We start from the raw sequence: 18,510 nt of genomic DNA on the forward strand, positions 1-18,510 counted from the left end.
AAGCATTTTTGAGACAAAGCTATTTGAGTGCGGTGGGGGACATATGGCAGAATGGAGGGCACACCGTAAAATTTGCAAGGAACCTTGAATTACTGAAAGTTAGTGGTGACTGAGTAGTTATTTAGCATTCTTTTTTTTTTTTTTTTTTTTTTTTTTTTTTTGACAGGCGGAGTGGACAGTGAGAGAGAGAGAGAGAGACAGAAAACAAGGTCTTCCTTTGCCGTTGATTCACCCTCCAATGGCCGCCAAGGCTGCCTCGCCGCGGCCGGCGCACTGCGCTGATCTGAAGGCAGGAGCCAGGTGCTTCTCCTGGTTTCCCATGGGGTGCAGAGCCCAAGCACTTGGGCCATCCTCCACTGCATTCCCGGGTCATAGCAGAGAGCTGACCTGGAAGAGGGGCAACAAGGGACAGAATCCGGTGCCTGGACCAGACCGGGACTAGAGCCCGGTGTGCTGGCGCCCCGCAAGGCGGAGGATTAGCCTATTGAGCTGAGGTGTCCGCCTATTTAGCATTCTAAAACTCACTCAGCACTGGGTGTTCACACCCAGCACTATACTATTCCTTTGTATTCATCACAGGCTCTAAGAAATGCAAAGAATGTACCTTCAACTATTAGCCTTCAACCATTAAAGGGAGTAGTCTCTTACTGTCTTAGTTTGGATATGAGACCATTTCCAACCATATTTTGAGGTAACTCAGGTTTCACAACATTTTTGTATTAAAATATTTTTCTTAGCACCATTTAAAAGGTCTCTTTAAGATTAACTACCTATGGAGAAACCTCAAGAGTGAAAAATATAAGTGAGACAGCACTCGGGACTTTGGTCTTTGCAGAGTTGCTTCTACTTCTTTTAAAATGTTACACAGCTATTTCGCAAAAGAGATACTTGGACACGGAATCTTGGTCTCTTTAGATATTTTCTCCTTTACTATAGAATATTTTTTTTTAAACAATATTTATTTATTGATTTGAAAGGTGAAGTTCCAGAGAGAGAGGCAGAACAAGAGAGAGAAATCTTCTGTCTGCTAGTTCACTCCCCAAATTGCCACAATGGCCATGGCTGGGCCAGGCTGAAGCCAGGAGCCAAGAACGTCATCTGGGTCTCCAACATAGGGCTCCAAGTGCTTGTGCCACCTTCTATGCATTCCAAGGCATATTAGCAGGGAGCTGGATCAAAAGTGGAGCAGCCAGGACTCAAACCGACACCCATATGGCATCTGGCGCTGCAGTCTTTTTTTTTTTTTTTTACTGGCAGAGTGGACAGTGAGAGAGAGAGAGAGAGAGAGAGCAAGGTCTTCCTTTGCCGTTGGTTCACCCTCCAATGGCCACCGCGGCCAGCGCGCTGCGGCCGGTGCACCGCGCTAATCCGAAGCAAGGAGCCAGGTGCTTATCCTGGTCTCCCATGGAGAGACCAAGCATTTTGGCCATCCTCCACTGCACACCCGGGCCACAGCAGAGAGCTGGCCTGGAAGAGGGGCAACCGGGACAGAATCCGGTGCCCGGACTGGGACTAGAACCCGGTGTGCCAGCGCCGCAAGGCGGAGGATTAGCCTTTTGAGCCGCAGCGCCGGCCTGGTGCTGCAATCTTAACCAGCCATGCCATAGCACTGGCCCACCACAGAATCATAATAAGACAGCTGACTTAAAAACTTACTAATTAGAGGTCAGTGTTGTAGCACAGCAAATTAAGCTGCTGCCTGGGATACTGGCATCGCATACTGAAGTGCTGGTTCAAGTTGTGGCTGCTCTACTTCTGATTCAGCACCCTGTTAATGTGCCTGGAAAAGCCGCAGAAGATGGCCCAAGTATTTGAGGGGCCCTGTACCTACATGGGAGACTCAAATAGAGTTGTTACAGGCTCCGCCTTGGCCCAGTCCTAGCAGTTATGGTCACTTGAGGAGTAAGCCAACAGATTGAAGATCTCTATCACTTTGCCTTTCAAATAAATCATTTTTTAAAATGCTCTAATTGGCTACTCCACTTTCGATCCAGTTCTCTGTTAAGGCCTGGGAAAACAGTAGAAGATGGCCCAAGTATTTGTGGGGCCCTGCATCCATGTGGGAGACCTGGAGGAAGCTCCAGGCTCCAGGCTTCAGATTGGCCCATGTCTGGTTCTAGCAGCCATTTGGGGTTTAAACTAGTGAATAGAATCTCTCTCTCTCTCTCTCTCCCTCTTTCTCTCTCTCCCTCCCTCCCTCCCTCTGCCTCTCTGTAACTCTGTCTTTCAAATAAATTAAAAAAAAGTTTCTAAACATGCACTAATTGAACTAGTATTTCACTCTGAATACCTTTAGTAAACTCCTCTGAAAGCTGAATATTTGAGACTCCAACCATGGGTAATTCTCAAGCAAGATATTCAGAAAACATTATTTCCAAGGAAACCTCACTGCTGAGGGAAATCAGATCAAGAGAAACTACAGGAGATGGCACTGTGGCATTTGAACCGGCCATATGGGTGCCTGTTTGAGTCCCGACTGCTCCACTTCCTATCCAGCTCTCTGCTATGGTCTGAGAAAGCAGTAGAAGATGGCCCAAGTCCTTGGGCTCCTGCACCCAAGTGGGAGACCCAGAAGAAGCTCCTGGCTCCTGGCTTCAGCTCAGCTCAGCTCAGCTCAGCTCAGGCCATTGCAGTCATTTGGAGAGTAAACCAGCAGATGGAAGACCTCTGTCTCTCTCTGGCTCTACCTCTCTCTGCAACTCCGTCTTTCAAATAAATAAAACAAATCTTAAAAAAAAAAAAAAAAAAAAAAAAAAACAGAGAGAGAGAGACTACAGTTCTGCAGTTCTGACTTGGGTATTCTAAATATCTCAATACTGTCAAGTAATTCTGTTATTAGCAAGCTGTAATGTAACAGTAATATCATTTAACAGCCACAATACATCACAAAGCAGTAAAACAATAACTTGTTTCCACACACACACACTACTACCACTTTCTCTGCTACATGTTCAATTAATTCAATCTTAATAACAACAATTATTTCTATCTCTATTTTACATATGAAGAACTGAAATTCAGAAAAGCATTTCTCTTCTGTGTTCCCCTAAATATTAGGGCTAAAACTTATGTTTCTGTCATGATATAAAATATTTTTCCCCTAAGATTGCTCATCTATTACATATCATTACAAAATGAAAGATGCCCTAGAACTTCGGAAACAAATCTGTGTTCAAATTCTAGTTCTACCATTACTAACAAATAGAGCAAATTTAAATATCTGGTGACCAGTATTGTGGTGCAGTGGGTTAAGGTGCTACCTACAATGCCAGCATTTTATATCAGAGTACCAGTTCAAGTCCCAGATGCTCTACTTCCAATCTAGCTTCCTACTAATGTGCCTGGGAAGACATCTGAGGAGGGTTCAAGTACTTGGGCTTAAGTACTTGCCACCTATGTGGGAGATTAGAATGAAGTTCCTGGGCCGGCGCCGCGGCTCACTAGGCTAATCCTCCGCCTAGCGGCGCCGGCACACCGGGTTCTAGTCCCGGTCGGGGCGCCGGATTCTGTCCCGGTTGCCCCTCTTCCAGGCCAGCCCTCTGCTGTGGCCAGGGAGTGCAGTGGAGGATGGCCCAGGTGCTTGGGCCCTGCACCCCATGGGAGACCAGGAAAAGCACCTGGCTCCTGGCTCCTGCCATCGGATCAGCGCGGTGCGCCGGCCACAGCACGCCGGCCGCGGCGGCCATTGGAGGGTGAACCAACGGCAAAGGAAGACCTTTCTCTCTGTCTCTCTCTCTCACTGTCCACTCTGCCTGTCAAAAAAATTAAAAAAAAAAAAAAAAAAAAAAAAAAAAAAAGAATGAAGTTCCTGGTTCCTGGCTTCAGCCTGGCCCAGACCTGGCTGTTGTGGTCATTTGGGGAGGGAACCAGTAGATGGAAGGTCTCCCTCTCTTTCTCTTTCTCTCTGTCATCCTACCTTTCAAAAATATAAATCTTTTAAAAAATTATTCAAATATCCTAAGCCTCCATTTCCTCATTTATAATAGAAATACTAATTTATAGAAAAGCACTTAAGAAATAGTAACTGCTATTATTAGGAATAGTGCTGACCCAATCTTAACTAATAGATTCTCAACTTGAGATAGATATCCCAAAAACTAAAACCTTGTACATTAAATCTTCTCAACCAAAATCAACATTGTTTCAGAAGGTCTACTAGCAGAAAGAAACAACTGAGGAAAATTATAGAGGAGAATATTCACCTTCTTATCCGCCATTATTATTCTTATTTCATCTGGAATGTCTCTGCTACTTGGAGAGACTTCTTTTTCAAGGTCAAAAATTTCAGGGGAACTCAGTTGTGTCTCTGTAATTTAAGAAATTCTTAATCAAAATTTCATTAATTCTCATTTTGTGTTTTCATAGTTAAAAAAACAAGCATCCACTTTTTTTCCTCAAAATTAGAGTATGATAATGCTACAGTGGCAATAGAGATTTAGTTTGTTTCTTCTTAAAGCTTCACTCAAGAATAATGTACACACAACAGAATTCACCAATTTTCAAAATACAGTGTGGTAAGTTTTGACAAATGTATACCATTTTATACATGGTACCATTTATACCATGTAATCACCACCCAATCAAGATACAAAACATTTCCAGCACCCTAAAAGTTCTCTTGTACCCCTTTGCATTCAATAATCAATCTACTCTACCTATAGTTGTGCCTTTTCTAGAATGTCATATAAATAGAATCACACAGTATGCAGTCTTTTGTGTCCAGCTTCCCTTACTTAGTGTAAGTCTGAAGCTCACCCACATTGCTACATATATCAGTAGTTCGATCCTTTTTATTGCTGAGCAGTATTCCATTGTTAAGATATATCATGATTTGTTTACCCACTCACCAGTTGACCCATTTGGCTTATTTCCACTATAGTTCTAAAGTATATTAATTTTGACAGAAAACAAAAATATGCCAATGTTAGTGCTAAGATGAAAGGGATAACTACAGAAAACAGGGGAAAAAAAACAGAAATTGGGACCAAAATAAAATATATATTCTAGACAAAGATATGATTTCTTTAACGTATTCTTTCCAAAATTTTAATTATTTATTTTCATCTTATTTGAAAGAGAGGCAGAGAGAGAGACTCCCCAAAAAACAAACAAAACTACAGAGACTGTGATCATCCATCTGCTGGTTCACTCCCCAAATGCCCAACAGCCATAGCTGGGCGAGGCCAATGCCAGGACACTGGTGTTTAATCAAGGTCTCCTGTATGTGTGGTAGGGACCCAAGCACTTGAGCCATCACCTGCTGCTTCCCAGGGTATACATTAGCATGAAGCTGTATCGGAAGAACAGAAGTTGGGACTAGAATCAGGCATTCCAATATGAGATGTGGACATCTCAGGCAGCAACTTAACCACTATGCCAAACACCTACCTCTAATTTAGTCATTGCTGTTGTTGTTATTTTTTTAATAAAACACAGAGAGGGGAGCCAGCACTTGGTATAAAAGGTTAAGCTGCCACCTGCAGTGCTGACATCCTATATGGGTGCCAGTTCAGGTCCTGGCTGCTCCACTTCTGATCCAGATCCCTGTTAATGCGCTTGGGAAGGCAATGGAAGACGGCCCAAGTGCTTGGGCCCCTGAACTTGAGTTGGGGACACAGAGGAAGCTCCTAGCTTCAGATCGGCCCAGCCCTAGTTGTTGTGGCCATTTGGGGAGTAAACTAGTGGATGGATGATCCCCCTCTCTCTGTTTCTCCCTCTGTCTATAACTCTGTCTCTCAAGTAAATAAAGAAATCTTGAAAACAAAAACAAAACACAAGGATCCCAAAGAACTCTCTTGCCCTCTTTTTAAGATTTATTTTGGCCGGCGCCGTGGCTCACTAGGCTAATCCTCCACCTAGCAGCGCCGGCACACCGGGTTCTAGTCCCGGTTGGGGCGCCGGATTCTGTCCCGGTTGCCCCTCTTCCAGGCCAGCTCTCTGCTGTGGCCAGGGAGTGCAGTGGAGGATGGCCCAGGTGCTTGGGCCCTGCACCCCATGGGAGACCAGGAAAAGCACCTGGCTCCTGGCTCCTGCCACCGGATCAGCGTGGTGCGCTGGCCGCAGCGCGCCGGCCACGGTGGCCATTGGAGGGTGAACCAACGGCAAAGGAAGACCTTTCTCTCTGTCTCTCTCTCACTTTCCACTCTGCCTGTCAAAAAAAAAAAAAAAAAAAAAAGATTTATTTTATAGGGGCCAACACCATGGCTTACTTGGTTAATCCTCCGCCTGCGGTGCCGGCATCCCATATGGGCGCCAGGTTCTAGTCCCAGCCGCTCCTCTTCCAGTCCAGCTCTCTGCTGTGGCCCAGGAAGGCAGTGGAGGATGGCCCAAGTGCTTGGGCCCCTGCACCCGCATGGGAGACCAGGAGGAAGCACCTGGCTCCTGGCTTTGGATCGGCGCAGCGCCCCAGCCGTAGCAGCCATTTTGGGGGTGAACCAACGGAAAGAAGACTTTTCTCTCTGTCTCTCTCTCACTGTCTAACTCTGCCTGCAAAATTTAAAAAAAAAAAATTTTATTTTATAGGGGCTGGCGTAGTAGGCTAAGTCTCCACCTGTGGCGCCGGCATCCCATATGGGCGCTGATTCAAGTACTGGCTGCTCTACTTCTAATCCAACTCTCTGCTTATGGCCTGGAAAAACAGTAGAAGATGACCCAAGTGTTTGGGCCTGTTCACCTATATGGGAGACCTGGAAGAAGCTCCTGGCTCCTGGCTTCAGATCAGCGCAGCTCCAGCCAAGGCAGCCAATTGGAGAGTGAACCAGTGGATGGAAGATCTCTCTATATATATCTTTCTGCCTCTCCTCTCTCTGTGTAACTCTGACTTTCAAATAAAAAAAAAAAATCTTCAGTTAAACTTTCTGTAAATAGCTCAGTGTCCAACTATAAAGGCAAATTAAAAAGATATTAGCTCCTCAGAAATAAGCAATTCTAGTAGCATGCATAGTGTGGGCAAAGTCTGTAAAATCCTGCTTCTTCAACAAAATGAGTAACACTAAAAAGTGTAATTTTTAATCTCAGATCACTGAAAATATAAGAAATATTAAACAAAAGGAAAAGGTAACACACACTACTAGACTCAATCTGTGCTTTACTCATTCAGAACAAATTTACTCCAACAATTTAGATACATAGCTCTTAATTATATATTAAAAAGAAATTCCAGGAGTTTGGCTTCATGGAGAAGTAGCTATAGTTTCTCAGGAAAAGAAACATTAAAGTTATGGAAATCTCTTGCAATCTCATTTAGAAGTGGTTTATGTCAGGAAACAGTTGGACTTAATCAGCAGGCAAATGACAGCAAGTCATGACCATAAAAGCTATCTAACTAGTTATGAAGGGCTTGCTTTTCCCTTATTAATGAGGGCTTTCAAAATCACTGTATTTGCAGGTTTCTCTTGGGAGAACCCATGATGACGTCACATGCCATCATCCTAAACAGAAGACTGACAGAGTGACTTCCCAGAAAGATAGAGTTAAGTCAGCAGTCCCATAGAGAGAGCAAGAAAGTTTTCCTTTCACAAGATAGCAGAGCATTCTTGAGTGCTCCTGTTAAAACAGAGCACTTGGTAGTGGGTATCATTAGGCAGTAATTCAATTGTAAAACATTTCCAATGAATTAAGGAACCACTTAAATTAAAAACCAAAGTAAACTTCTAAAGTAAATAAATATCAGGGCTGGCAATGTGGCACAGCGGGTTAAGCCACTGCATGCAATGTCAGCATTGCATATGGGTGCTGGTTTGAGTCCTGGATGCTGCACTTCTGATCCATCTCCCAGCTAATGTGCTTGGGACAGCAGCGAATGATAGTCCAAGTGCTCAGACCCTATAACCATGGGGGAGATCTGGATGGAGTGTCAGGCTCCTGGCTTTGGCCTGGTTCAGTCCTGGCTGTTGTGTCATTTGGGGAGTGATCTCCCTTCCTCTCTCTATAACTCTTTCAAATAAATAAAAATTTTTAAATGTAAATAAATATATTTATGATAGACTTCAAATGTTAAAAATATATGTAAGGCTTTCTTAGAACATATGTAAAGTAAGTTTGAGTTCCTATGGAAAACAAACTGAAAGGAACCAAATTTTAAAACATCTAGGGGCTGGCGCTGTGGCGCAGTGGGTTTAAAGCCCTGGCCTGAAGCACTGACATCCCATATGGGTGCTGGTTCTAGTCCCGGCTGCTCCTCTTCCGATCCAGCTCTCTGATGTGGCCTGGGAAAGCAGTAGAAGATGGCCCAAGTCCTTGGGCCCCTACACCCACATGGGAGACCCAGAAGAAGCTCCTGGCTTTAGATCGGCGCAGCTCTGGCCATTGTAGCCATCTGGGGAGTGAACCAGTGGTTGGAAGACCTCTCTCTCTGTCTCCACCTCTCTCTGTGTAACTCTTTCAAATAAATAAAATAAATCTTAAAAAAAAAAATCCAAGTGGGGCTGGCATTGTGGTTACCTGTGATGCCGGCATCCCATATGGGCGCCAGTTCGAGTCCTGGCTGCTCCACTTCTGATCCAGCTACCAGCTAATGTGCCTACGAAAGCAGCGGAGGATGATCCAAGTGCTTGGGCCCTTGCACCCACGTGGGAGACCCAGAATAAGCTCTGGGTTTGGCCCGGCTCAGCCCTGGTCCTTGCAGCCATTTAGGGAGTGAACCAGCAGACTGAAAGATCTTTCTCTCTGTATCTACCTCTCTCTAATTCTTTCAAATGAATAAATAAATTTCTAGTAAAAAAAAAAAAGCTATAAATATCTCTTTCCCTGGCAAGCTATAGGAGACCCAAGGGTAAAACCAAGTAAGACTTACAGTAACACTTGTTCAACATTTACTATCCACAGAGTTTGAACACTAGTCTGAACTCCCTCATATGGATAATGCTACTGACAAATAAAATGGACTCAATTTTTTAAAGAAGCCCAAAAAAGGAAATACAAGCTAAAAACAAAATCTTTAAAAAGTAGTGGTTCCTGTCACAAATCCTTTGTATTATACAATCATTCAACGTAAAAGTTCCCTTGGATAATCTAAGTGGTTATCTTAGTTCCTTCAAAATTATTTTGGGGCCGGTGCTGTGGCATATAGGGTAAGGCTGCTGCCTGCAGTGCTGACATCCCTTATGTGCACTGGTTCTAGCCCCGGCTGCTCCACTTCCGATCCAGCTCTCTGCTATAGCCTGGGAAAGCAGTGGAGGATGGCCCCAGTCCTTGGGCCCCTGCACCTGCGTGGGAGACCCAGAAGAGGCTCCTGGCTTCAGATCAGCACAGCTCTGGCCGTTGTGGCCCATGGGGAGTGAACCAGCAGATGGAAGACCTCTTTCTCTCTCTGCCTCTCCTTCTGTGTGTAACTCTGACTCAAGTAAATAAATCTTCAAACCAAAAATTATCTTTTAAATCTAAATCCATCCATGTGCAACTTTGAATGAGCATCTCTTATGCTTAAAGCAAAGTACAACTAACAAAACACAAACTAAAGCACTTAAAGTATCTTGTCTAAAATTAAAAATAAGTCTTGGGTCAGGCATTTGGCATAGTAGTTATTATGCCACCCATTTGAGACACCTGCATCCCACCATGTTCAATTCTCAGCTCTATTCCAGACACTAGTTTCCTGCTAATGCAGACCCTGGGAGACAGCAGGGTCTGCATTAGCAGGACTCAAGAGGCTAGGTTGCAGCAACCCACATGGAAGTATCTAGACTGCATTCCCAGCTTCCAGCTTCAGTGTGACACAGCCCCAGCTATTGCAGCATTTGAAGAATGAACCAGCAGATGGTTGTTTCTCCCCTACCCAAAACAAAATAAAATTTTTTAATTAAAAATAAGTCAATGACAGAACTGTCCCCAAAATTCTAGACACCATATGCAGTAAGAACTCAATGAATGGTAATATTAAAACTAACTGGAGGAGCTGGCGCTGTGGTATAGCAGGTAAAGCTGCTGCCTGCAGTGCTGGCATCCCATGTGGGTGCTGGTCTGAGGCCCGGCTGTTCCACTTCCAATCTGGCTCTCTGCTGTGGCATGGGAAAGCAGTGGAAGATGGCCCAAGTACTTGGGCCCCTGCACCCACATGGGACGCCTGGAGGAAGCTCCTGGCTCCTGATCGGCCCAGCTCAGGCTGTTACAGCCAATTGGGGAGTGAACCAGCGGATAGAGGACCTCACTCTCTCTCTGCCTCTCCTTCTCTCTCTGTGTAACTCTTTTGGATAAATAAATAAATCTTTAAAAAAAAAATAATTGGAGGAAAAAAGTTCTCAGAAAAATCTTCTTAATGACAAGACAACCTGAGGACACATAAATCAGAACAAAGCCCTTCTGGGTCTGAATATATATTACAATAAGTGTTGTTCTTGATGCTTTGCTGATATCTGATGAGGTCAGTAAACAAACAAGCAGATAGAGGAGTCACATTAATTTCAGAACCAAATTACTACTAAGAAAAGGTTGAGAATTTGAGCCAATGTCCAATAAAAACAAATCTCTGTGTATATTTATGTATATATATGTGTGTGGAGATATATACATGTGTCAATTACACACAAGCCTCCCAAGAGTGAGTTTGAATAATCAGCAAAATTAGTAAGAATGAAAAAGTAGAGGGGCTAAGTATCAGAAATTCAATAAAATAACCAGCGGTGCTTACCAGGACAAACAGTGATTTCTTCTGCAGAATTCTCAGGCATAAGAACTGAGCTTCTCTTACTGGTCAAAGCAGCAATGCTGAAAAAGAACCAAACCCCCAGTGAATTCCCAGAAAAATAAATCAGAACATGGGGCCGAAAGCAATGGTGACTCATTCAGAAAGCCACAGGTAACCTGATTCCTGCTGTCCAATACCACAAAAGCACAAAAAGGAAGCAAGGAATTGATAGTGAAAACTCCAGGCCAAAAATACAACTTCAGTTCCAATGAAATTACTTAATGAAAAGAAGCCCCCTTTGGCACCTTCACAAAGGAAGGGTGAAGGGTAAGAACACTCTGAGGATATCACAGAACATAAAATTCCACTCCAATACAATGATGTCAGAGATGTTTTATATTCTTCATCTCAGCCTTCTGAAGGCTGAAGTTTCTGTAAACAGAGAAGTCATGGAGATTTTCCTGATAACACACTAGCTTTTCCCTTACCTTGCGGTTAAATTTCCTCTTTATCTCAAGTCGTGGCTCTCTAAGCAACAAAAATAAAATACAATCCCAAACTGCCCTATAGCAAAAAATCTGCCAACCTAAGTTGAATATTTCTTCTGAGAAAAACTTAATTATGAATGGCTTCCCTCATCTAACCGCTTGGTTTTCCCTGCCTGCTTATGGAATGCAATCTCTTCCTGACATGTGAACACACTGCTGAGAGATCCAAGCCAACTGGGCTAGGCCCCTCATACTTCAACAGAGCTTTATGATTAGTTTGATCAAGTATGCAAGACACCTAAAAACACGAATCCTAACATCAACCAAAAACCACAGAGAACAGTCACTACTGCCTCATGATAAATAACTAAATCCTGCAGAAAACCACAAGTGATTTCTCTCTCTAAATAAAACATCTCATAGCATTTGTTATAAACCCAAATCAGACAGAGTTTACTCTGCATGGAACACCAAGGCTCTATTCAAAGGGTCCATCACAAAACAATTTGTTGACATTTATAAAATAGGCTAATCAATTTTTTTTTTTTTTTTTTTTTGACAGGCAGAGTGGACAGTGAGAGAGAGAGACAGAGAGAAAGGTCTTCCTTTGCCGTTGGTTCACCCTCCAATGGCCGCCGCGGCTGGCGCGCTGCGGCCGGCGCACCGCGCTGATCCGATGGCAGGAGCCAGGAGCCAGGTGCTTTTCCTGGTCTCCCATGGGGTGCAGGGCCCAAGCACCTGGGCCATCCTCCACTGCACTCCCTGGCCACAGCAGAGGGCTGGCCTGGAAGAGGGGCGACCGGGACAGAATCCGGCGCCCCAACCGGGACTAGAACCCGGTGTGCCGGCGCCGCTAGGCGGAGGATTAGCCTAGTGAGCCGCGGCGCCGGCCCAGGCTAATCAATTTGAAATCAAACCACATTGCCTGCGATTCCAACTCTCTCCTGGTGACAAAGCGTATAATCATTTATTAAAACCTACATCTGTTCTGCACAAGGCTTACCACAATAAAGCAGAAAGGACTACAGGGAGTAGAAGGCCTACTCCAGTTAAAACCACTTCCAAAACTGTCTTAACAGCAGGATAATTAAATCAAAGCCATTCTATATTCAGCCCATGAAGAAATACCTAGTTTTATCAACCAAAAATCTGAGAACATCACCTAAATTATAGCAGAATACAACTGGGCTTCAACTTCCGTAAGAGATGACAGACACTCAATACAAAATCAAGCACTTACGAAATCCCCCAAATTCATCTTTTAGACAAAGGAGAAAAGTGATTGGAAGCCTGATCCAGTTAATAGTATAGTTTATAACCAAACCACTACCTATTATTAGTGCAAGAAGACTTAGAAGGTGATCCCACCAATCAATAATAATAATGGAGGAATTAATGCAAACAATCATTTATTGGAAAGATGATATACAAAGTGGCACAGGACAGAACTAGAATGACACAGGTTTTATATGATCTGAATAATATGAATTCTTCCAAGAAGATGTAAGTATTAAGGGTAGACTTAAAAGATGTAAAAGGTTTGAAATTGCAAATAAAATAAGCATAAGCAGAGGGAATAAAGAGAGAAAGGAAATAGGAAGAAGCAACATAAAGAAATCAATCTAGAGCCTTCTAACTGATACAGTATAGTTAACAGAAGTGCGGGTGGCTGGCAAGTGTATCCTAACAGGTTAAGCTGCCACTTGTAATTCTGGCATCCCATAATCAGAGTGCCCATTATAGTCCTGGCTACTCTGCTTCCAATCGTTTCCTGCTAATGCGCCTAGGAAGGCAATGGATGAGGGTCTAAGAACTTGGGCCCCTGCCACCCATGTAGGAAACTATGGTGAGTTCCTGGCTCCTGGCTTCAATCTGCTCAGACCTGACTGTTATGGCCATTTGGAGAGTAAGCCAGCAAAAGAAAGATTTCTGTCTCTCCTTCTCTCTCTGTTGCTCTGCCTTTCAAATAGACAAACAAATCCTAAAAAGAGTAGCAGGGGGCCAGCGCTGTGCTCTAGTGGGTAAAGCTGCCACCTGAAGTGCCGGCATCCCATATGGGTGACAGTACGAGTCCTGGCTGCTTCAGCTCTCTGCTATGGCCTGGGAAAGCAGAAGATGGCCCAAGTCCTTGGGCCCCTGCATCCATATCAGAGACCCGGAGGAAGCTCCTGGCTCTGGATCATTACAGCTCTGGCTATTGCAGCCCTCTGGGGAGTGAACCAGTGGATGGAAGAACTCTCTCTCTCTCTCTCTGCCTCTGTCTCTCTGTAACTCTGCTTTTTAAATAAATAAATCTTTAAAAAAAAAAAAAAGGATAGCAAGATATGATCACTTTTCGGAAACAATATAAATGGAATTTATGCCAAGATGGTTGAACTAGACAATAAAACCTCTAAGATCGGGCCCTAACAGTCTAGGCTTCTGTGAAATGCATATTTCAGACACTGGAGCTAATAATGGTTTCTCCTAGCTCGTGCATATAAAAGAGCTAAAAGCTCCTGGGCAAGCTGTCCAAGCACAGTTTCACTTATGTGATTCATGTTCTTTATGCTGGCACAATCAGCAGAGAATTCAGACTCACGATAATATATAATCTCACCTCTGTGAAGCAGGTACAGAGTTTCCTTCTTCAGAAGTTTCTTCAACAAACAGCCCTTGAGAAGACTGCAAAGAAATACATAACATTCTAAATATATAGTCATAGACTTGCTGGTTTCTTTTTAAAAAAATATTAACTATTCAATATCATTCAAAAATTACAAACAAGAATAAAACATTTTATGTAAGTCAGTAAGCTTTAGCTAAAAAAAGAGGGGAGGGGGAGCATACCTTGTTAAGCCAGAGAGCTGGTATTTAAATCAGAACTAAATTACCTACTTTGTAATCTTGGTTAAATCACATCTCTCTCCTCATCTTAAAATTAACAACTTGCCTCACAGATTATGTGAGAATTAAACAAATAATGTGTACAATGTACTTTGTATATATAAGTTTTAATTGGTAAGTCAAAATAATTTCAAAAAAGCAATTATTAAGCTTTTATTTTAGAAGGGGAAAATATAGAGAACAGTTTTCAATGAAAACACTGAGCAAAAACACTGTAATCCATGAAAGAAGTCTCTCTGAGCACAAGAAAGCTATAACATAGATATTCCAAAGGGAAGATAACAAAGATCCTTTTTACTACAAATTTTATCACAATGGTTTTGACATCTGGCTTCAGGATACCTTTTAAGAAATGTAAGCATAGGGATTACATATGGGAAAGATTATTTTCATTCATTAATGGCAAAGTTTGTGCAAATGTCAATTCATTAAACAAATACATATACAGAAGAGAACGCAGAAAAAGCAGATACTACTGCCTTTGGCAGACTTCTGAGAAAGTGCCTTGACTGAGAGGCTTCTTTCATAGATATAAAGCTATTGGCTGAACTTTTCAGTTCCCTAACTGCAGGACAGGTGTTTGGCCTAACAATTAGGAGCACACTTGAGATACTCATATCCCAAACTGAATCCTGGCTCCACTTCAGATTCCACCTTCTTCTAATGTACCCCTGGGAGACACCAATCATGGCTCAAGTAGTTGGGTTCTTGCCCTCTTCATGGGAGACCCAGACTCAGTTCCAGGCTCCTGGCTTCAGCCAGCTCCACCTACTGTGGGCATTTAGGGAGTGAATCGCTGATGGACAATCTCTCTGTCTCTATCTCTTTGTATTCATATTAATATTTTTTAAATAGTAGCCTTAAAAGGTAATTTCCTATCACTCAGGTAAGTAGTCTGTGAAAAACACAGGAATAGTTGAATTAAATCCTCAGGTAAAAAGAAGATAAAATTGTACAACGATCAGGAATGCATCACTAGAAAAAAATGAGAGTTGGCCGGCGCCGCGGCTCACTAGGCTAATCCTCCGCCTAGCGGCGCCAGCACACCGGGTTCTAGTCCCGGTTGCCCCTCTTCCAGGCCAGCTCTCTGCTGTGGCCAGGGAGTGCAGTGGAGGATGGCCCAGGTGCTTGGGCCCTGCACCCCATGGGAGACCAGGAAAAGCACCTGGCTCCTGGCTCCTGCCATTGGATCAGCGCGGTGCGCTGGCCGCAGCGGCCATTGGAGAGTGAACCAACGGCAAAGGAAGACCTTTCTCTCTGTCTCTCTCTCTCACTGTCCACTCTGCCTGTCAAAAAATAAAAAATAAAAATAAATAAAAAATTAAAAAAAATAAAAAATAAATAAAAAAATGAGAGTTGGACAAAACTATCAAAAGGACCAAAATACAAGTGCAATAAGTACTTCACCTGACTCCACTCAGTAGTGAATTTCTCATTAAAAAAAAAAACAAAAACAAAAAAAAACACTGCTGCCACCTAGTGCCTAATGAGTGGAATTTTGCTTTCTTAGCATACTAGTTAACTAATAAGCTCTGGGCTTCAGAAGGTATCAAGACATTAATCATCTCTACTTAGGCTAACGCATATCTCAAACCTTTCCAGATTGTTTAAAAATTATTGTGAACCTATTAAGTGCCAGGCCTATGCTAATCACATTATATCCTTTACTATTCCTAAGAACTTTTTGAGATAAAAACTATAAAATTACTTTAGAAATGAGGATAGGGGTAGGTGTTGTGGCCCAGGAGATTAAGCCAACACTTGGAATGCCCACATCCCAAGTCAGAGTGCCAGTTCTAGTCTTGGCTATGCCATTTCTAATCCAGTTTTCTGTTAATGCACCTGAAAGGTAGCAGATGCTGGTTCAAATGCTTTGATCCCTGCTACCACATTGAACATCCAGACAGGGTTCCAAGCTCCTGGCTTCAATCTGGCCCTGTTCAGGCTGTTGTGGGCATTTGGGGAGTCAACCAACATATAGAAGATCTCTCTCTTTCTCTCTGTTATGCTACCTTCCAAATAGATGAAAATAATTAATATTTTAAAAATTAGTATTTTGATGGCCTGTATCATGGCATAATGGATAAGCCACTGTCTGCAACGCCAACATCGCAGAGGGGCACTGGTTCATGCCCTGGCTGCTTCACTTCTGATCCATACAGCTAGTCAAAAATGGGACTGGGACCTGTCCAACTCCAAAATCCATACACTAACCACTATCATTCCCAACCATTTCAGCACAGAATATCTTCATTTCAATACCACTCTAATCTCTAAATCAACATCTGAATGGCAGTAATCTGAATATAGGGGTAGTTTCTTCCAGAATATGAAGATAAGATGGTAAAACAAGTAAATAAAATCTGATTAGATTGTCCCAAGGTAAACAGGGAAGCATGACAGGAATAAGTAACTAAGGAAGCTGTGGCCTAATCAAGACATTTACATTCTCTGAAGAAATAGTATGTTGATGAAAAAAGAGAATTTGCATTGAATCTACAAAGGAAAAATCCAAAGATGCTGAATCAAGGACTGTCTTCAACATTAGGAACAGTCATATCATCTGGTCAACACAGTAATGTCCTCCGTTGTGGTGCAGTGATAGCTTATCAGGCCTACCTATAGACCAGTTGAATTATTCTTTAAAAATTCCATTTTCTAATTACTGCATTGATCTTACAGATACCTTCAACCTAATAAGGCAAATAGTGGATCTGAGTATTCTGGTCATCTCAAATGCCTCTAATCCACAACAATTTAGTAGCTATTTGGTGTATATATACCAATTTCAAGTTTGATTAGCCACAGTCAGTCCTTACAAACCCACAAAATCTGGTCGTTCCAGCATCTGAACTGCAAAATTAAGGATCTGACTCTGAAAAGTACTCACATCAACAAACAACCCTCACCACCTCCCTGCCATAATGGTAATGTGCTCTCTTGGTCTTAATTAACACCTTCTCTATTTTGTCTCAATGATGCCAGAAACCTCTGATCCTAAAGTTTTAATAATCTTCATATAGACTAAGCCATTTGCTCCAGTGTAAACGTTTTTCTGAGTTCCCATTTCTAGAATTCTCTTGATACCTCTATTAACTAAGGAGTTCCAAATAAGGACAGTTCCAGCAAAGCTACATTCACAGAAAATGTTTGATGAACATAACATTCTATCCATTGTTCCTAAAAGCAAAATATCAACATGAAAGGTAAAATTATAATCATAAGCCTTTCATTAATCTATAAAATTGGTTAAGTTTGTTTTTTAAACATACTATTCTATGTTGGCAAGGCTGCACTGAACCAGTCATTCTCTCATAAACTGCTAGAGGGAGGAACTATGATCTTGAATAAAGTTTCATGTACGGGGTCAGCACTGTGGTGTAGTGGGTAAAGCCACCACCTGCTGTGCCAGGATCCCATATGGGTGCTGATTCGACTCCCAGCTGCTCCACTTCCCATCCAACTCTCTGCTATGGCCTGAGAAAGCAGTGGAAGATGGCCAAGTCCTTGGGCCCCTGAACGCGTGTGGGAAGACCTGGAGGAAGCTCCTAGCTCCTGCTTCGGATTGGTGCTGCTCCAGTAGTTGCGGTCAACTGGAGAGTGAACTAGCAGATGGAAGACCTCTCTCTCTCTTTGCCTCTCCTCTCTCTGTGTAACTCTTGATTCTCAAATAAATAAATAAATCTTAAAAAAAAGTTTCATGTACAGGATGTTTATTATAACCAAAATATCCAGCAAAAGAAAAATGCTTAAAATTTCCTGGTAAATGTGAGTGAAATCTATAGATAATTTTACTACCATGAGAAAATGCTTACATAAATTCAATTAAAAATATAATAATACAATCTAAGCCATATAAAAATAGGTAAAGGGAAAAAGAGGGATACATTGGATGACAGGATTGTGGTGGCTATTAACTTTATTCTTTAAACTTTTTAGCGTTTGTCAACATTTCTAAATGATTTCTAAAATTAGTGTTAATGACTATGACTTGGCTGTCTGCCTGGTTTCTTTTTACCAAGGACTGTCCCTCATTCCTCCCATTCCCATTAGCAGTGGGCTCACAGACATTTGTACAATTTGACATATATCCTCTTCAAGGCCAGAGTCAACTAGGATGGTAAGGACTACTAACACCAAATGGGCCATACATCAATTTCCTTAAAATCTAAAATTGGAATTGGGAGAGTAAATCTGTAACATAATGTTTAGTTCGAGACCTACAGTATTCTGCCTAACCTGAGAAACAGAGCAAAGGAAGTCAGTCTATAAGGAGAATGAAGTAAAATGCAGTAAAGTGATGATACAGAAAAATTAGAGATGAGTTTCTAGGTCTAGTACCATCTTCAGATCTGTTTTAGAATTTGAGATGTATGGTTTTCTTATGGCATGGTTTCTTGTTTGTTGTGGCAAATAAGGCAAATTAATAAAACTACTTCTAGTAACTGGTATATTGTTTATGAAGTTAACAGTCAGAGAACATCTAATAAGACCAGATACTAGATTTTGATC

The 18,510-nt window shown here is 42.4% G+C and overlaps 1 protein-coding gene across 13 annotated transcripts in view; it reads right to left on the minus strand.

Moving 5' to 3' along the window:
- Positions 1 to 18,510, minus strand: part of UIMC1 (ubiquitin interaction motif containing 1) — a 108,511-nt gene that overhangs the window by 42,352 nt on the left and 47,649 nt on the right. For all 13 annotated transcript variants that reach the window (XM_089335107.1, XM_070076435.2, XM_089335108.1 and 10 more), the window contains 3 exons: positions 13,712 to 13,776; positions 10,628 to 10,704; positions 4,203 to 4,306 (listed from right to left, as the gene is read on the minus strand). In XM_089335107.1, the coding sequence (XP_089191233.1) occupies positions 4,203 to 4,306; positions 10,628 to 10,704; positions 13,712 to 13,776 (246 nt within the window). The remainder of the gene's footprint in view (positions 1 to 4,202; positions 4,307 to 10,627; positions 10,705 to 13,711; positions 13,777 to 18,510) is intronic.

This window comes from Oryctolagus cuniculus, chromosome 6 (assembly GCF_051225735.1).
Source record: "Oryctolagus cuniculus isolate XC-2025 breed Fujian yellow rabbit chromosome 6, ASM5122573v1, whole genome shotgun sequence".
In the NCBI taxonomy this organism is placed as follows: Eukaryota; Metazoa; Chordata; class Mammalia; order Lagomorpha; family Leporidae; genus Oryctolagus; species Oryctolagus cuniculus.